This window comes from Condylura cristata, unplaced genomic scaffold, assembly GCF_000260355.1.
Source record: "Condylura cristata isolate star-nosed mole 26May11 unplaced genomic scaffold, ConCri1.0 scaffold00007, whole genome shotgun sequence".
Taxonomy (NCBI): Eukaryota; Metazoa; Chordata; class Mammalia; order Eulipotyphla; family Talpidae; genus Condylura; species Condylura cristata.
In genome coordinates this window covers 18,103,360-18,124,671 of record NW_004567108.1, presented here as the reverse complement: position 1 = coordinate 18,124,671, position 21,312 = coordinate 18,103,360, and the positions used below count along the sequence as shown (strand labels likewise).

Below are 21,312 nucleotides of genomic sequence, written 5' to 3'. Positions count from 1 at the left end.
TGTTGGCCATCTGCATTTCCTCTTTGGAGAAGTGTCTTTTTAGCTCTTCTGCCCATTTTTTGATGGGGTTGTTTATTTTATTTTTGTTGAGTTTCATCAGTTCGAAAGGAGAGTCTTTTTAACAGGTGGTTCTGGGAAAAATAAAAGCAGGTTGGGAAAGAACAAAGTTTGAGCACTATAATTTTTTTTAAACATTTATTTATTTATGCATACAGGAACCTGAGGTACAGGTCAGAGTTGTGTGGGTAGGGTGAAAGGATTCACCAGAGATAGGAGGGAGCACAATAGGCAGATCGACTGAAATATACTGCTAGGGGAAGCAGTGGGTGAGACAGAAGAGGTCTGCTGCACCATGTGGGTCACCTCCCTGACGAGGGATTGTACTGGTGGATAGCTTCAGGATACTGTGCTTTTAACTACTTGCACCAACAGGGAGGCCCCCATCACTCTAATTTCATGCACAAAGTAAATTCAAAATGACTGAAGTAATTTTGATCCCTGTTGCAAAAGATATAAAACAAACAATTGTGATTACCTCAAATTAGAAAGTTTTTACACAGAGAAAGAAAATATATTTCAAAAAGACATTCCACTGAATGGGAAAAAATACCTACATATTACACAATCAGCACAAGTGGTTACAACCACGATAAACATATATATTATATGATCTAAAAAAATGAGCAGCAGCCCTGAACAGACAATTCAACAAAGGATATCCAGCAAGCCAATAGACACATGGAAAAATGCTTATTTTTGCTATTAGTAAGCTAGTAGCATGTAAAAGCCACTATGAGCTATCATTTCACATCTGTAAGAATGGCACATATTAAAAAAAAACAATTGTTGGAGGGGATGCAGAGAAAGAGAACACTTTTATTATGTTCTTGGTGTGATTGCAAACTGTTAACAGCCATTTTGGAAGGCAATCTGGATTTACCTTAAAAAACCTAAAAATGGAAACACCATATGACCCAACAATTCCACTCTTGGGCATCCATCCAAAGAACATGAAACCATCAACTCAAAAAGTTACATGCTCTACAATGTTTACTGCAGCTCTCCTGGCATATGTTCTATAGCTGTTTATTTACAGTAGTCAGAGCATGAAAACAACCTAAATTGTGCACTGAGGAAGGAGAATTGGGTCAAGAAGATAAGACATATCCACATGGAGGAATCCTGCTTAGCTTATAAGGAAAGACAAAATGGAAAGAATGAGAGGGAACTAGGTATATAGCAAATCAAGTAAAAACTACAGACAAATCCTGGACATTTACATAGCAGACTATTAGAGAAAGCAAAGTTCTTATGATAACTAGCAGAAGCAAATAAATAAAGTAATGCTTTTGAGATTAAGAGGCAAGGTGAGAGAATTTCAAAGGGGTTCAAGGGATGGATTTGGGGAAAAAAATTTGAATCATTTTCCAAGTATCTCTGTCTTCTTGCCTTTGGGCCTGACCTTTTGATTGAATAAATAAAAATTAGTCTATTAACATATCTACATAGCTGAATTTTTCATATTTTTTCTTAGCTGTTTAAGGGGATGAAAGTTTCATCAACAAAAGGAGTTCATGGCTACATGCTAAAAAAAGTTGGAAAAGTTAAAATTATAGTACAAAAATTTTTTGTGTTAAACTAAATTGGTTTAGTATATTTCTACAGAGAAAAAGGGAAACATGATAAACATTACTTTTCCTCACTTCAGTAATATATTTACTGTATATATATGTTAATGTTATTTTACAGCAGTTTTAAGTGAACATCAGAATTAAAAAGTACAAAAAGATTCTTTGCTTGACTTACCTAGTTCTTTCTTAAGAGCTTAAAAAGACCATTAAAACTGTCTTATGTTGCTTCACTTTCATATAGGAGGAAATCATAATGCATTGACACTTTAATGGACATGTTAGAACTTTATGTGTTGGAGTCTCTTAAGACCTTGTTAACAGCTATCAAGTACCTCTTTGCTATTGTTACTCCTTTCCGTTGTGTTTTCCAGTTTTTCTCAGTTGTTTCCGTTTTTTTTTTTTCTATTTCTAATCTGATGGTTTTTTAATAGGACACAGTATAGAAATGGACTACTTTCTTTTTATTGACTTTTTTTTTTTTTAATTTATTTGTGCATACAGAACTGAGGTACAGGCCAGAGGCTCAGGGGCAGTGAGAGGCTTCACCAGAGACAGAGAGGGGAGCAGAACAGACAGAACTGAAGAAGTTCACTGCTGAGGGGAGCAGCGGGCAGGTCAGGAGAGGTCTGCCAAGCCATATGGTCACACCTCCGGGGCAGGCGCGAATTGAACTCATTCGGGATTTGAACTCATGCGCAGGTGGCTTTAGCTTCTTAGTGCTGCGCTTTAACCTGCTGCGCCATCAGGGAGGGCCTCTTTAATTGACTTTTATATAGTATTTTATGTACCTTGATTTTAAATAAAATTTAAAGTTTTTTTTTTTTTGCATAACCTTATTGAATATTAGTTTCTTTTCCTGTGAGATTTGAGGGTGTTTTGACAGATGTCTTGATGATTGACCCCCCCAAAATTAGAACTGAGATCTGAGAATATCGCACAGAAATTGGTTAAATTCCTCTTAGCATCGTAAAGTATGCTTAACATCGTAAAGTATGCTTAACATTTATAGTTTTACTCTTTTTAATATGCAAAAGCAACAATAAATATGAAAGTGAAACAAAAATATTGAACTAAAGTGAAGTTTTTGATACAGTATTTTCTAAATATTGCTAGCTTAAGCATATATAGCTTTTACTTTAAATACTCAAAAATGATTTAAATTTTTTTGCATCTACTCTTCCAAGTATGGAAAACAATGTGTTTGGAATCTCCTGAAGATGGGAAGTTTGAATAACTTTGCAAGATCCTTCCTTATTCTGAATCTAGACCATTCACTGAACAGATTTAAGTTGAGTGTGGATTACTTGCTACTAAAAGAATACTTTTTTTTAATGGCGAATTTTGAGTACTTTTACTTGATTCTGCTGGGAATGACAAAGTCGGAAATCTATACTTCTAAAGAATATATTATTTTTTTTTAAAGATTTATTTATTTATTCATACAGAACTGGGGTACAGGCCAGAGGCTCAGGGGCGGTGAGAGGCTTCACCAGAGACAGAGTGGGGAGCAGAACAGGCAGATCGACGAAGTACACTGCTGAGGGGAGCAGCGGGCGGGTCAGGAGAGGTCTGCCGCGCCATGTGGTCACCTCCGGGGCAGGCGGGAATCGAACTCATGCGGAAGTGGCTTTACTTCTCAGTGCAGTGCTTTAACCCGCTGCGCCACCAGGGAGGGCCAAAATATATTATTTTTGACTCTCATGTATTCTTGTACGTCATTTTTCTTTTTCCGCTATTTTAAATAAATTTTCCTAGAATAGAGCAGAAGTAATATAGTAAACTGTTGACTATTTAACACAATCCGCTCTCTGTCTAAAATGATATTTTGATTAAAGCATTATAAAATGTGAAGGCCATTAAATGATGTATTTTTTTAAACAAATACACTAGAAACTTTCATTTCTGAATAGGTGATATTTCTTCCTAACCCATCCTCTTGGAAGGTCGTGTACTTCTAGTGGTGATGTCATTGTTTAAAATATTTTAAAAATTCTGTATCTAAAGAATGCGGAAACTTAAAATACAGCCCTTTAAATTGCAGGTTGGCTTTTCCTTGGGAAAATAATTAATTAGATGTTGAGAAATGGGCTCAAGTGTAATGGGAATTCATGGATTTGTTTATTCATTCATTAATTTGTAATTCATTGAGCATCTGTATTCTCAGCAATGTATTAAATACTGGGACATGCATGACAAAATCTTCTTTAAAAAATGTGTGGTGGCTGCCATTATAATGTAGCCTTTGTCTTTATAACCTCTTTTTTTCTAGCTCTTTCACTGTATTTGGCTGAAAACCCTTCTTTCTATTAATTTATACTCATATTTTCTTTTCAGGGCCTTTGTACTTCTACATTTGGATTGTACTCTTCCTGATATTTGTGTATCTTGCTTCTTAATTCATCTTAACTGTCTTCAAATATTAGTGAGGCCTTTTTCTATCATTCTATGTAAAATAGTCCTATCTCCATTTCATTTTACTATATTTTTCTCCCATCATCTTTGTCATTATTGCCATTACATTATTTATAGTCTCCCTAGAACGTATGCTTTGTGAAAACAAGTACCCTATTTTGCTGAACCATTGTTTCCTAGTGCAGCACATAGAACATCGAATTATTGGTTGATAAATGACTCAAATTTGTGTTTTGGCCTATGGTCTACAGACCAATTATTTCCCTGCTTATACACCTCTTTAACCTTGTAGTCATGTGTGTCAAAGTTGACTTGGAATTTCTTGAGTGTGAGAGTGACAGAGGTGTCTTTTGCTGTATTCATGAGGGTAATTTTTGGAAAGCACTAGTGAAAGGTCGTTATTTCTGAGGAGCCAGCCATATAATTAGAGTTTTAATTTCCTTTCTCTCCCTCACACCTCTGGGAAGGAAAGAGGATATGGAGATTGAGTTCTATTGCCAGTGATCAAAAAGTTAATCATTCTAGCCTAAGTAATGAAACCTCCATAAGAGCCCCAAAGCAGGGGCTTTAGATAGCTTCCTAGTTGGTGAACTTTGGATATTAAGGAAGAATGACGCACCTGGAGAAGGCTCCTTGTCCTTTCCTCAATCTAGCCCTAAGCGTCTCTATTTGACTGTTCTGAATAAACTGATGATTTAGTGAGTAAACAGGCCTTGAGTTCTGTGAGTAACATTAGCAATTTAATCAAAGCTCAGGAGGGGTCCTGGGAACTTCTGATTTATATTGCTAGTAGGTCAGAAGTATAAGTAACAACCTGGGCTTGCAGCTATCATCTGAAGTGGAGGGAACTCTTGGGGGAGACTGATAGAAGATTATGTTAGAACTGAACTGAATTAAGTTATAGGATATCCAGATGGTGTCCGAGAATTACTTGATGATGATAGAAGAGCATGCGTGCATTCACAGACAAGTTGGAATTGGGTTCTGTAACCCTGTTTAATTTTCCATCTGCATTAAGAACTTTAACCAGGTCAAATTAGACACCCAGGAGACATCCTAGCCTCATTCTTTGTCCTTATTCTCCACAGCAAAACTTCACCCAGATAATAGTAAATTTACCTCTGAAATACCAGTAAAATATGTTTCCATTTCTTTTGCCTTTCCTTTATTCAGACCCTTATTTGTCTTCTTGGATGATTGCATTGAAGTCCCTATTTTAGTTCTGTCTCTTCATAAATTTTCCCATAAAGTCAATCTTAGAATCTTCTTTCTTTGGTCTTCTACAGTGTATGTTACTTTTCTTACACTGTTGCTATAATTTTTTCATAACCGCTTCCTTCATCACACTTGACAATTATTTGTTGATCTTTACTATATGCTGGGCACTGTGTACAAGTGATTATGTGTTGTAAAAGATTGAATCTTTGCCTTTGAGAAGCTTATTTTTGGTGGGCATAGTATAAACAATAAACATGTTGTCTAAGTATTAACACATTTTTGGAATAATGTAAAGTTGGTTATATGGCAGAAGGTTATTAGGTAATTTGGGGGATTATCAGAAGAAAAAGCTTTCCTGAGGCAGACATTTAGTTGATATAGGACTACCAAAAATGTACCTTGTGAAGATAAAGGGGGAAAGTCCTCTAAGTAGACAAAACTACTAGTACAAATACCCAGAGGTACTAAACAATCAATATGGTTAATCCTTGATGAGTGAGGGGTAGGCAAATTTGCAAAGGGGAGTTATTAGAAAGTTATAAGTCAGGGAATGACACTATCTGATTCTTTAGAAGGATCTTCACCGCCTACTCTGTGGAGAATGAACTGGAACTCCTGGTGCAGCTGTGCATGAAACAAGTTACTAAATCAGTGTTAATCAAGTAATCCTTTCACTTTTTTTTTAAATAATATAATAGTTTTATTTTTACATCATTTTGTGCTTTTTTCCATCTCATTTGTAATCCCCGTGGGAATCCTTTCACTTTTATATACATTTTTGAATCACTTGAGATGACAGTGTTTTGTTCAAAAGGAAAAGTGGCAAAATTAACATTGTAATTGTCAAAATAATTGTATAAAAATAGTCACTCCCTGTAGGCTTTGTATGTCTAACATAATACTTTAATATTTTGAGTTACCACATAATACCTGAGCTGTCATTAATTTAATGACATCACATTTTACTGTGAGTGGGAAATGCTATATTCCTTTATTAATTAAGTTAATTACTGAGTATTTACCATAGGCAGTATTACACTAAGTTCTCTGAAGTTCAAGATTGAAGTTACAAGATAAGTTAGATCTTGTTCTTTAAAGAAGCTCTAGTTAGTTGCATGACATTCAGAAATTGTACAGTGGTTGGGTACTTAAACTTGAACACAAATCAGAAGGTCAAAAAGGGAGTTACTAGCTTTTTATATAACCTGTAAAAAATACTGTTTATTTGACTTTCTTGCTGATGCTGCTAGATCATTCAAATGTTTAATCTATCATTAGAAATATAGTGAAACAGGGAAAATAGGAGAATGGATGAAGTAATGTTATGTTTATTCTCTCAGTTTTGGTGTTTTTTTTCCCCTGAATATGATCTCTGATAAGCAGAATAGGCAATTTTTAGGGGGAAATTTTATTTTATATTAAAACTGTATTTAAAAAAAATTTTTTGTGCTTCTCCATCTTTAAAGTAATTTTTATTTTAGGGCAATTCCTATAATCTGTTTTCTTTTTCAGAATGATTTCTAGATTTTTAGATGTTGCTTAGCTAAAGACCATTCTTAATTTTGCTTTTTAATTTTGTGGATGAACTTTTGTTTTTTTCAGTGTGTATATTTATGTACCAGGCAATGTTCTGAATCCAGTTTGTACCTTTGGTAAAGTAAAATTATGCTGTAGTGTTGAGATTGGCTAAGACAGGGAGTGTGGGAATGAGGTTGCTCAGCAGTCATGAGCAACAGTGAGGCTTCATAACCCCAAACATAGTGTTCCTGGAAGCACTAGGCTTGGCACTAGAGTTGAAACCTGTTTTGCCATAACAAATGTAATTGTATAATGTGTGGGTTTTGGTTTATTGATTCAGGAATGTTTTGCCCTTTTAGCAAATGGTGGATGACCTGTGTTTGATAAAGTGTGAGAAAGATTATGAAAAGGTTATGACTGGTGATCTGCCTTTAAAAAGTAATTGATGCATAAAAGTATTTAGATACAATCTAATCAACACTTACATGTTGTTAGAATTTATTGCTAGAAATATTTAGCCTGCATAATTCTTAACTGATATTGTTATTCTTTCATGTGATATTTATTCCTTAATCTGAACTGCACATACTTAATTTGACCAAGTTTTGTACTAAAGAGGACTTAATAGGTTATGAAACTAGGTAAACTCTTACTAGAGTTTGAGTTAGCAGAATCCTTAGAGATCACTTAATGTGGTAAGACAAACAAAGAAAAAGTTCTCTGTATATGCTAAAGATAGACCAACTGTTACTGTCCTCTGAGGAGACTTATTAAGATGATTATCCCTCTCTATTTCTTTTGGTTATTAGGTATAGACACATGAGCACACATAAAAGAATTACAAATTATGTGAAAGAAATTTCAGAGTTTATTATTAATTTGTACATACCTGAATTACAGCTTACTTTTGTAATGTGAGTTTTTTGTTTTTTTTTTTAAGATTTATTTATTTGTACATACAGAACTGGGGTACAGGCCAGAGGCTCAGGGGTGGCAAGAGGCTTCACCAGAGACAGAGTGGGGAGCAGAACAGGCAGATCGACGAAGTACACTGCTGAGGGAAGCAGCGGGCGGGTCAGGAGAGGTCTGCCACACCATGTGGTCACCTCCGGGGCAGGCGGGAATCGAACTCATGCTGAAGTGGCTTTAGCTTCTCAGTGCAGTGCTTTAACCCGCTGCGCCACCAGGGAGGGCCTGTAATGTGAGTTTTTTTAAAATAATAACAATTTAACCTTCTTTTACTTTAGAAAATTAGCATTTCACTGCGTTTTAAAATACACACATTCCTAATTACTGTGAAATGAAAACTGAGTTTATAGGAGGAGGATCTGCGTTCAAATTCTTGCTCCATAATTTTAAAGAAATAGTACACATTTTATTTAATTTTCTGTGCCTAAGTGTACTTATTTGTATGGGGGATATAATATTTCACATCTTTTTAGGCTTTTATAACTATTAAAAATAAGTCTTCGGGGCCCCCCTGCTGGCACAACGGCTAAGTACCCAGCACTGCAGGCTGGCAGCAGTGCTTCAGTGCAAGTTCGATCCCCGGCCAGAGGTGATCCACATGGTGCGGCAGACCTCTTCTTACCTGGCCACTGCTCCCCTCAGCAGTGTACGTCATTGATCTGCCTAATCTGTTCTTCTCTGTCTCTGGTGAATCCTCTAACCACCCATGCACCTCTGGCCTGTACCCCATTTCTGTATGCATAAATAAATAAATATTTTTAAAAAGTGTTAATGCATAAGTTATAGTTATTTATTCATTCTTTTGGTAATGGACACTTGGGTGGTTTGTAGTTTCTTGCTGTTACAAAATGAATTCTGGTACAAGTTTTTCTAGTGTTTATAACTTGGTATAGAATCAGTAGTTACATGCTCTATGTAACAAGATACGAGTTACTATTGAGCCATACTTTGGGCAACACTTGGATTTTCAGACTTTCATTAAAATGTATTAAAGCATTTTCAAACGTAAGTAGAAAAAATGTGTATAAGGAACCTTCATGTATTATTTGTCTCACTTCAACCATTATAAAATTAAGGGATAGACTGGGCCCTCCCTGGTGGTGCAGCGGGTTAAAGCACAGCACAAAGAAGCTTAAGCCACTTCTGCATGAGTTTGATTCCCGCCTGCCCCGGAGGTGTCCACATGGTGTGGCAGACCTCTCCTGACCCGCCCTCTGCTCCCCTTAACAGTATACTTCGTCTATCTGCCTGTTCTGCTCCCCGCTCTGTCTCTGGTGAATCCTCTCACCCTCCGCATCTCTGGCCTGTACCCCAGTTCTGTACGAATAAATAAATAAATCTTTAAAAAAAAAATTAAGGGATAGACTATAGAAGATAGTCTTCTTCTATCTAGTAAATTGAGATGTTACCTTATTCTCAGTTTGTATCTGCATTAAGTTTTTTATTCAATCATACTTTTATTTCGTGTGTGTGTGTGTGTGTATAAAATGCTCTCTTGAATGTTACACAGTCTGTCCTTTTTGGTTACTCTTTCCTTTAAACTAGCGGTTTTATAAGTAGTGACGTGCAAATCTTGCAAGTATGGCTTACAAGTGCATTGTTTTATGAGGTATAGCCATAGTCCTTTAAGTAGTTAAGTCAACTGCTGAGTTGACTTTTTATTAAACAAGCTTTCTAACTCCTTTACTGAAGATATAAAATATGTTTTCATTTTATTGTTTGGTGTGTGTGTATGCACAATACTTACAATGAAGTCTTTAGATTTGTTTTTGCTTTATTGATTGCTTCTGCTTAAAATGGATCTTCTTTTCTTTTCTTTTTTGTTTGTGCACTTAAATTTGTTAGGTTAAAGGGTAGTTACCTGGTTAAATGGGTGGTTGATGGCTGAATTATTTCTGCTTGCTGCTTTGGAGTACTGTAGGCCAGACTCTGATTTAAATTAAAAAATCCTCATGTTGTAGTTTTCATGCATGATGCACAAGAGTCTGTTTAGGTTCCAGAAACCACAAGCAGTGTCTTCAGTAACTCCAGGAAGTCTCATTTTGTTTTTAACTTTAGACACAGCTACTTTCTTTGTTGTCTGCTTCTGTTGGATTAGTATACTTTGATTCATACTTTTTCCTAAGGTATACTGTTTCCTAATTCCTGATTCTATGCTTGATGGAGTTCTTCTTTTTCACTGGCCCAAAGGTAAACCCGTAGTCTTCATGTCTTACACTTAATTAAACTATAGAGTTTTTCTTCTCAAACTTTATTATTGTGTTGGATATCCCCTTAACCATTCCCACATTTGAAGATTTGCTAGGAGAACATTTTATGGTAAAAGAATACAAAACAAAATCAGCAAAGAGAAAAGGTGCACTGGGTGAAATCTTGGGGCAACCAGGAGCAAGCTTCTGTTGTTTTTAGGTCCACACAGGGTATTCTTTATTCTCCTTAGCATGAATTGTGATAACACGTAGTGAAAAACTGTCCACTAGGTAAGTTAAAAAACAGGGCCTCCGGAGTTTTTATTGAGGACTTTCAAGTAGGCAGCCTCTCCCGGCAAGTAACAAAATTCCAGACTCAAGATAAAGCAAACATTCAGCATTAACTATAGTGTTTGTATAAATAGGTTAAGCATAGTGAGCTACCAGGTAAGTGTGGTCAGAACCTCTTAAGTATTTGTTTCCATATGCTAGTCAAGGTCAGCCTTGTAAGCAGCAAGCCTTTTTAAGGAAAAGTAGGTAGGTGTGTACCAATAAAGCATAATGTACAAATGATACACTTTGGGATCTTGGTTTTACAAAGTACCAGATTGAGTAGGTTTGGGGAGAGCCCGATATTCTTTATTTTCTTGTTGACACTTCACATGTATACTTTGGTAGCCAGATCATATCTTTGAAGTCAGAAATCCTTCTTTCCATTAGTATTTTTGTCCTAAACGAGTATTTTATTTTGAATTGGTAGAACAGAATTTTTGTTGAGGTTCTAAATTCTCTGTGTTAACAAATAGTTGTTATTTCTGCAGTGATACAATTCTTTGTTAAATTTAATACAACTTAAATAAGAAAAGCTAAATTTATACTTCAATATTGCCATGTATTTTGCATCACAGGATGCATAGAAAAAGTGACATTTCGGTAACTGTTGAAGAGAAGAATGTAGGAACCATTATATAGGTAATATCAATTATACAGACCTACACATCTGTAACTTATAAAATCCTAAAATTATGAAAATCAGAGCTATTTCTAGCAATAACTTGACCTTACAGGCATAGCCTAAGGGTCATTTGCAGCAGAGTATGGCTAGGAAAATAATACTATTTGTGAATATGCCATACAACCCTTAACCCTTTGGGAGATGTTAATCTGTAGTGTATTTTAAGGCTAAAAATATCCCAAAAACCTAAGTTCTAAGCTTACCTAAATCCCAAGATGTCAGATGAAGGATCATTGTTCTGTAATAGAAATATGGAGAATAATTATGCCTCAAAAACTCTTAGCAGAATGTGTGAATAAATATAAAAAAATTAGGAGCTAGTGATCACATTTTAACCTTCTGTTCATGCAAGTTACAACCAAAGAAATGCACTTTACATTTTTACTTTATCTTCAATTAGTTCAATTTACTGTAGCTATTTCTTTATAATTTGTTATTTCATTTGTGAGTTATTGTATTTTAATATTCACAGTTATGACCTGGGGACTTTATTTTGTTATAAAACTAGGCTGTGAAATTTCAGTTAAAGTAATAAGTTCCTGTTTAATATAAAAGAATAAATATAGTCTCTGATATGTAACATAAAAATATTTTTAACTACTTAGTGTATTATGGCTAGAGATTGTTATTATAGGTAGAGAGATAAATGTACAATGACTTTTCACAGGTTGATACACTTTGTGAAATAAAGAAATGGAGGTATTTGTTTCTGAATAAGTATTCTTTTATTTAGGAATTTTTTTTTTTAAAGATTTATTTATTTGTGCATACAGAACTGGGGTACAGGCCAGAGGCTCAGGGGTGGCGAGAGGCTTCACCAGAGACAGAGTGGGGAGCAGAACAGGCAGATCGACGAAGTACACTGCTGAGGGAAGCAGCGGGCGGGTCAGGAGAGGTCTGCCGTGCCATGTGGTCACCTCCAGGGCAGGCGGGAATCGAACTCATGCTGAAGTGGCTTTAGCTTCTTAGTGCTGTGCTTTAACCCGCTGCGCCACCAGGGAGGGCCTTTTAGGAATTTTTTTTAGTTACTGTGTGTCAGCCACATACAGTTCTAAATAATTAGGATTTATATTTTAGTGGTATACTAAAACAGACTCAGTTTTGAGGGGTTAACTTCATATAATCATACAAATAAATTTGTAATTATAAACTGGTCTGTACTGCTAAAGGCATTATCATGAGGTAGGTAGAATAAAGGGGATAGTACACGAGGGATAAAGTTTAGTCTTAGAGTCTGATTGCTTAGGTCAAATACTGCTACTTCTGATACTTATTTGATTTTAGGTGTAGGCAAATAGTGAATTAATATAACTAGATTATTTATTTATTTATTTTACCTTTTTTTTTTTTTTTTCTTTAAATTTTATTTATTTATGCTTACAGAACTGGAGTACAGGCCAGAGGTATAGTGGGTGAAAAGATTCACCAGAGACAGAGTGAGGAGCAGAATAGGCAGATGGTCAAAGAATACTGCTGAGGGGAGCAGTAGGCAGGTCTGAAGAGGTTTTCCATGCCATGTGGGTCAGCTCCCTGGCCCTGGATGGAACTCATGCTGCAGTGGTTTAGGAGAGCTTCATAATGCGGTGCTTTAACCCTTTGCGCCACCAGGGAGAGCCCTAGATTAATTTCTTAACATGGATTGCAATAATAGTATCTTCCTTAAATGTTTGATGTGCAGCCTTTGTTTATGTAAAAAGACTAGTACAATGTTGTAGGTTCTATGTATGTCTTTGTAATTATTATTTTTATATCAGTGGGTGTTGTTTGTTTCATATTGTAACATGCACTTATTTGAAAATTATACACCACTATATTTCAGAGAGTAGATTATTATGCTTTAAAAGGTTGGATCATATAATCCAAAGAGATAAGTAAATATGGTTATCTAATATTCTCTCAGTTCTGGCAACATGTTTTCAATTTCAGTGAACATAGTAATCAAAGAAGTGCGTCCTATAAAAAATAGGTTAACATGGGTCACTTTTGGGTATACTCATCTGGAAGTAGTATTTCTCTTTTTTTTTTCCCAGGAAATTTATTTTATTTATTTTTTTATAACAGTTTATTTTTACATCATTTTGTACAAGAATTAGTATTTCTTATAATAACCCACATATTGGACACAAATTGGAAAACCACTGGTCTATAGATCTGATTTTGATGCAGGACCAAATGGTTAACAGCTTTGACTCATTTTAACATATAACATTGTAAGGAAGTTTTTGTTATTGGTTGGTTTTGTGCATATGCTTGCTACAAATTACCCCAAAATCTATACTTTCTCTGTGATACCCTATTAGTAAATTCTATCATACATCAATTGATAGGTTTCCCTTGCTCTTTTCTACTATAGTGTTTATATTTAAAATACACCAGTGATTATCAGAAGGTTATTTTCTGCCATAGTTAGCTTGAGAGGAAACATTATTTTCAACATATAACTCATTAATAATAATGGCTAGAACTTCAGGAAAGGGTAGATAGCTTGAAGCAGTGTTTACTCAGTTTTTGCACTCTTGGGAAAGGGTGTCAAGATATACTCCTAGTGTTTTTGCTTGTGAAGGACACAGATTTACTGCGTGCATTTGCAAAGGTAATGTCAACTGCTGAGGGAATATAAAAGAATTTTTATATTCTTTTAATCTTTTCTGTTTGCTGACAGTAATGATAGATAATAAAGAATACATACAGATTGGGTTTGTATAGTTACGTTTAATTTTATTATATTCTTGTATTCCAGTATTCTGGCTAGTAGCTTATGTATTACTCACATATCTTCACAAATTACAGAAAATAATGTTCAAGTCTGCAATCATCCTAATTTCTCTTTGAAATTTTCATGAAGTTAAATTAATTTCTACTTTAATGAGCAATTCTTGAATCATAAAAGTTATTATGAAAACATATTACAAACATCCCTTAATTTAAACATACTAATGTATAAGCTACACACATTTGCTTGTACTGCCCAGCTGAATTTCACATGATTGATTCCTAAAAATTGTTTTGCTAAACAAATAATAACTTTTTGTTACCACTACTACTGTTTATTGAGTATCTGTTATGACAGTATGCTAAATTATACCTCATAATCTTGTAACAATACTTCAAAGTAGTTATTGCTTTCATTGTAGGAATGAGGAAATAGTTGTCAATAAAATGTCTTAGCTAATGCTCCATCGTTTGTAGGTGAACAAGATAGATTCAGTTCAGTTATTTTTCATTCAAAAGTTGTTCTTTCCACAACTCCCAAATAGTTGTATACTAGAAGTTTTTTTTTCTTATTCTTAATTGACTGTACTTGAAACTAAATTTATTAAAAATCAGTTTTATATCATTTATTAACAGGGAACCAGGTAAATGTATTCATATAGAATATTTCAACAAGTTACAAAGCAGTATATAGAGAATATGTTAAAATAATGCAAGTTTGCATATATACACACAGAGATGTATGTATGTATATGTGTAAAGACCTAATTCAGAAGGGAAATGAATCTATTTAATACTATATAGTATGTAGATAGATGAAAAGTTTAGTTACTGTAATTTTCTTTTGGTTGTTTTCTATATATTTATACATTTGTACATAGGAATATGTGTTTTTTTAATAATATTAAGCTGATATGCTAGATATATTGAGTGACTACAGTTACTTTATCACCTCCAGAGAGACCCATCAGGAACATACAATAGAATTTACAAGTTATATAATAAGGAAAAGAGCCACTAATTCTAGTAATTCTTTCATGTTTTGCTTGCTTGCATTTTTATGGTTGGACATGACAATTAGCAAGCTACAATTCTTTTTTCTTTTTCCTGTTAGTTTCTTAACTTAAAGATTTCAGAGACTGTCACAGATCATCTCATATGTGCATTTACACTAATTGCATAACATTATTGGCAACAGTTAGTTTTGGAGAAGCTAAATTGAAAACATTGAGAGTAAAAGGAGAGAGTTAAACCTCTAAATTTCCTTTTGCTGCTTCTCCATGTATTCATCTATTCCATTCCCCTACGCATTGATTTCTGCTTGCTCACTATTCTTTCTAGGGTCTAGAAAGTGGCAGGTCTAACAGTACAACACTGGATCTGGTAAGTTATTCTTATATGCCAAGTCTGTTTTAATGAAATATCACTAAATTCATTTGTGTTTTTTCTACTCTATGTTTGCATTTTGACATAATCGGAGAACTGAGTAGAAGGAGTAGAATTTGTATGACCTGTACAGTCTAAAATACTTAATAGCTGGACTTTACAGGAAAAATTTGAAGACTCCTAATCTAGTAGGTAAAAGAAGAAATTAGGGACTTTTTAATGCCAGCAGAACTTAACCAAATATTAAGCATTCCCCATAAGACCTTTATAGCACATGAGCTATATAGTATTTATCTAAAACAAAGTGACACTGATATTATGTTTTAATTGTTCTAAGAAGTAGTTTTTGGGAGGAAATGCCCAATCTTTGAACAATATATTACAAAGAAACTTTGAAATATTTTCATAGTTGGGACATTCTGGTGATTATGTAAAGAGAAAGGGGTAAGGCAGAGGGGAAAGGAGAAAGACTGGTTCATTTTTATTTGGACTGACGATAACACCTGCTTTATAGTGTACTATTTTCATTTTTATCATTTTATATTATTAGTCATTAGGCAGACATTTTGCTTATTATCTATCACTTTTCAAATTGCTTTCATGGTTGCTTTTTATATTTGATTGTTACTTTTCTTCCAAGGTCAAATATAAGGTTCAGTTGAGGATTTATCTTGTTCATTGATATAGTCCCAGTACCTTAAGCAGTTCTTGACTGTAATAGATATTTGATAAATACTTGTTAAACAAATTAACTCACTTATAAGTCTTTATTTTTGGTGTAAAATTATCAGCAGTTTGCACCTAAAAGATAGGCAATAATTTGAATCCACCAGCCTTTGTGAAGAATGATTTTTCAGATTAACCATTTTGTTAGATCATTACATAATAGTAACTAAGTGGTTACTCTAGTACCTGACAATCTGATTATAAATTAATGTTAAATGGTTAAGTTATATTTTTTCATTAGGTGAATTTCATATTGACATTAATGATCCTTAATTCTGAAATTATAAGCTGCTTTGGAATCTAAATTACTTTAAGGGTTTTTATGAAATTTTCCTAAAATTCTCAGGTAGTTGACTCACTTTGACACCAGTGGCTTAGTTTTTCTGCCAGTCTTTCCAAAGACAAACCATTTATAGTAATGAAAAAAAAATGTTACTAAATACTAATGGTGACCTTGTAATTTGTATTCCCTTGTAAATTCTTTTGGATGCAATCTGACTCTACACAATGGACTTTTCATTCCACTTTAAAGATTGCCTGAACCACTAATTATAAAAACCTCCTAAACCACTTAACCTATATTGAAGTGTCATTTGAATTAGAAATAAAATCCAAAATTTGAAGGAGATGCTTTAACATTGAATGAATCATTTCAGTATAAAGCAATTACAAAATTGAGTAGAAGTAACTGAAATATGTAATGTCCTTAGTGGAGCTGATACAAACCAATTTGTGATGTAATGGCCAACACCCAGTAGAGTAGAATGAGAAAAGATAGGAAGATGCAAGCTAAATGTAAAATAGGACAGTGCAGTTTCACTAAGGAAAACACTGATCAAAACATTATTCCTTGGTTTTGTGCTAAATAAAAATTTCAAAGGAGGTATTAAATGGTTCTAGTAATTAAAAGGTCAGCAGTGTATTTTTTTCTGTAGATTGTCAGTTTTACTTAAAACAAATAGGAGGATGCCAACTGTATTAATAGAAAACTAGTTTAAAGCAGTCTGAGGAGGTTCACACTTTTATTCTGGAGTTCAGTAATCTGTTTACCACGGGGCCATCTGCTTGTTGACATCTACTGAGTATAAGACTGTGCCTTTACTTATATATAGCAAGTGAGCTAAGAATGGTTTTTACATTAAAAAAAAAAAAAGTATTTTTATGCATACAAGAACTTGGATACAGGCCAGAGGTGTGGTGGGTGAGAGGATTCACCAGAGACACAGTAGGGAGCAGAACAGGCAGATTGACAAAAATATACTGCTGAGGGGAGCAGCAGGCAGTTCAGGAGAGGTCTGCCAGGTCATGTGGGTCACCTCCCTGGTCTGGACTCAAACTGATGCTGCAGTGGCTGTGGACAGCTTCATGGTACTGTGCTTTAATTTGCTGTGCCACCAGGGAGGGCCTTTTTACACTTCAAAGCATTTTTTTCCTCTTAGTATTTTAAAGATACAGCTCCACTGTCTTACCACTTGCCATGTTTACTACAAGAAATCTGCTGTCATCCTTTTCTTTGACCTTTCCAAGTAACATGTCTGCTTTTATTTGGCTGTTTTAAAGATTTTTCCTTGTCAGTGGTTTTGACTAATTTGATTAGGATATCCCTTGATCTAGTTTCCCTTCATGTTTTCTGTACTTAGAGTTTATTGAGCTAGTTGGCTTATTTTCATCAAATTAGGAAACTTTTCATCCATTATTTCTTCAAATAAATTTTCTATCCCTCACTTATTTCCTTTAAAGACTCTTAATTACATGTATTATAATTGTGTTAAGCTATTTGAAGTTCTACAGATCACATATGCTCATTCTTTCATTATTTTTCTTTTCTTGTTCAATTTTGTATAATTTCTTTTGCTTTGTATTTAAATTAACAATACTTACCTTCTATAAAATGGTAGTTTAAATTGAATGTTATTCCATCTAGAATGTTTCGTTTGAGACATTGTAGTTTTCATCTCCAGAAATTTTATGTATTTTTAAAATGTGTGACTTCAAGATTTTGAACATATAGATGATAATTATAAAAATTGTTTTAATGTCTTTTTCTGCTAATTCCTACACATGTCAGTTGTGGATCATTTTCAGTTGATTAATTTCTCTGTTCATTAGTGGTCATGTCTTCCTGCTTCTTTGTTTGCATAATAAGTTTTGACTATATGCTAAACATTGTATATTTTGCATCACTAGGTGCTTTATATATTTATTAATCTTTTTGATTATTGGTTTAAAAGTTTAGTACTAAAAAAACAATTTTTAATTCTTTCAGATCGCACTTTGGAGATTTGTTAAGTGGGATAAAAGAACTGTTTAGTCTCTATTTTCATTGTTCCCCACTACCAAGTCAGAATTTTAAAGTCCTGGAAACTATTAAGTTTTTCAGTCTGGATAGGAATGAGCACTGTTCCTTGCCCTGTGAATGCTGTACATTCTTACCTTTAATTCTCTTGAGCATTAATTTCCTTACATGCGCTAATCATTGTTCTGCTGACTATCTGAGAACTATCTGCAGAGGTCTCTTTCTCTGAACTTCTCTTAAAAGTTCTTGCTCGCCTCAGACTCTGAATTCAGTCTCTTTTAAGTCAAACTGTTTGCCTAGGTTTCTCTTTTTAGTACCAAGGCTTGGAAATACTGTTAAAGACACCAAGCTGGGGCATTTGTAGAGCACACTTTTATTTCTTATTTCAGGAATCTTTGTGCTTTAACTTCTTGATGTCCATTGTCTAAAGAACTATAGCTTCATAAATTTTGTCCAGTTTTTTTTTGTGTGTGTGTAATTCAAATAGTGTAGTATGTTTAGTGCTCATTAATTATATTGTATTCAGAAGTGAAAGTTAGAATGCTGAAATTTAAGATTTAGTTGTTCAGTACTTACAGGTCGAAGATACACAAGTTGGACCACAACACATGAGAGGACTCTAGATATATGAAGGTCATTGAATGAGTCATCTGCATGGATGGACTTTAAAATCACCAAAGTAGATGAATTAAGATAGATAATGAAATGTTAAACCAAGAGCTAAAATTGTGAAGTTTTGTACTGCATATTTTATGGTTTTGGTTCAGAAAATACTCTTTTAAATTCTGTTAAAATTATCTTATTTTTTATTCTAGAACCTTCTGATAATTTAAGGGAGATTCTCCAAAATGTGGCAAAATTACAAGGAGTTTCAAATATGAGAAAACTAGGCCATCTGAATAACTTTACTAAGGTAAGTAACTTGAATATTAATGTCATCATCTAAAATTCTTTATTCCTTATGATACTACTTAATAGATGTGACTTAACAGCCATTAATAAGATACACTCAAAGAATTTCCTCTGCTTCTCAGGAGTTTTCTCATGTGTTTTAAATATAAATATATTTGAATAATGGAAGCATTTATATCCTTATAGAAAAATTGGTATTCAGAAAAGAATAAAGAAAAGGTCACTGAGAATTTTACATCCAGACCAGTCTTCCATATTATTCATATAATATTGACCTATTTTTTTACTCATTTTTCTGTGATAATATAAGTATGTTTATGTTGAAGTAATTTTTAGTAAACATTGAGTAGGTGTTTGAGAAGAGATTTTCAAGAATGTCCCTATGTTTTATGTATGTAATGAAAATCTTCAAATACCTTTCTTTCAGTGTGCTAGCCAGATATCACGTTGTTAACATACAAAATTGTTTCAAGATTCCAAATTTACATCTTTAATTTGCTAGCTTTATTTCTGCATTTTTCATTCAATCCTGGTAAATCTTTCTGCTTGCCTGGATTTAACTGTTAAAAACGGTTTGGTAGAGGTTTATGGCTTGGTTGAGCTCATGTTATTATGGTTACGCCTAGAGACGAAATTTTACATTTTGTGGTTTGGGGATAGATACTCCTTCCTCCCTCCCTCCCTCCCTCCTTCTTCTCCCTTTGTGCCTTTACTTTTTACCCTCTCCTATTTTGTTTTTATTTCCTTCCATAATCTCTCCTCCTTTCTCCGTTCCTCTCTCCTTCCCTTCCACTATTGTATAAAATGATTATGTCTGTTAGGATGCCCTAGGCTTTTATATGCTTGCTTGCTTTTGTTGTGCATGCATGGTCTTTGTTTATAGTTTTATTTTCCTCCTATCTTGGTGTCAGCTAATAGCATATCTTTTATTTGCAGTTTTGGATTATTTGTGGGTTTTAAAACCATATTTCTAAACTTAGTAGAATCGTCTACAGTATATGAGGGTCTAACCCTGAGTTAAGATCCCAGGGCTGTTATATTAGTAAAGTCCATAATAAAGTTTGGACTATATTGTTTTGGCTGCTTGGTGATATAATGGGAAAAGCTTGATCTTTAGATAAAATAGATGGGAACTTATAGCCTAGCTTAGACTTTAACTGTCAAAGCTATTTGGGGAGATTTCTTTACTTAGAGTTAACATGCTGCCACTGAAGGCAAGATCCCAGTGTAGCACCTAGCACATAATGTGAACTTGGATAGTATCTTTCAACCTGGGATTTATTATTTTGTTTTGTTTTTCAACATTTTGTCACTTTTTTAGTTCTTTGTATGACTCTAGGGAGATGAGTCTGCTTAATAGCTTGAGTTGCAGGTTGGTAAGTTGTTACAGTAACAGTGATTTTCAACCTCAGTAATATTGACATATTAGGCCAGATCATTTATTTGGGGAGGGAGAGTGCCTTCTTTACAGTGTCAAGCAAAGTCCTTGGCATCTATGCTAGAAGCATAACTCCACCATTTGGGATAAACAGAAATGTCCAGATATTGCCAACTATTCCCAGTGTACAGAATTACTTTTGGTTAAAAAGCACAGCTATAAATAATTATCTGTAGATTTTATTATAAAATTTCTAAATACCTAGCACCAACTAAACATTAAACTGAATTTAATTATAATGTAATACCTACATTCTGTTTCACTGCAGAACCAGATTAGCAGGTATTTACAGAGCTGTTATTCCCATAAAGTATGTGCCTTCATTCCTTATAGAATAAAATTTACTAGTCAGCAGTCTATATGACAAGCTTTATAGAATAAGAAAATTAAAAAAAATTATTATGAGGCCAGGAGATTATTTAATAGTTAATTGCTATTTTTTTAAACACAAGAACTATATACTGTATTTATTTCTGCATTCTTATATCCTTTTCTAACCTAAAGCCTGGCAAATAACAAGTATTAAAGGTTTTATATCAAGGTTGGGAGGCCTTTACATTTTTAAATGAGTTTTTGTTGTTTTGTTAACTAAATTAACATAGTAGGCAGTGGGGTAAAAATGTTGTATAGGGTAGATTTTATCTCTAAAATTAAGTCTCCTTTTAAAGTGTGAAGAGAGGGTGAAGGTGATAGGATTCTATAATGAATGTCACCGACCCATCCTTGCCTTCTGACATCATTTCACAAGATAAAGTAATGTGTATAACAGCTGATGAATTTAAACTTAGTATTCTATTTTTAAAATTGGCAAAATGCTTTTGATCTAAAAACGTGTTTATAAGTTCTTTTACATTCTAAAAGTTGTCTTTCTTATATTTAATCTTATTATT

The 21,312-nt window shown here is 34.0% G+C and overlaps 1 protein-coding gene across 1 annotated transcript in view; it reads left to right on the top strand.

Moving 5' to 3' along the window:
• RICTOR (RPTOR independent companion of MTOR, complex 2) overlaps positions 1-21,312 on the top strand; it is a 101,537-nt gene that overhangs the window by 5,927 nt on the left and 74,298 nt on the right. Inside the window, exon 2 of the mRNA XM_012721873.1 lies at positions 18,888-18,985. Coding sequence (XP_012577327.1) covers positions 18,950-18,985 — 36 coding nt within the window. The 5' untranslated portion in view covers positions 18,888-18,949. The remainder of the gene's footprint in view (positions 1-18,887; positions 18,986-21,312) is intronic.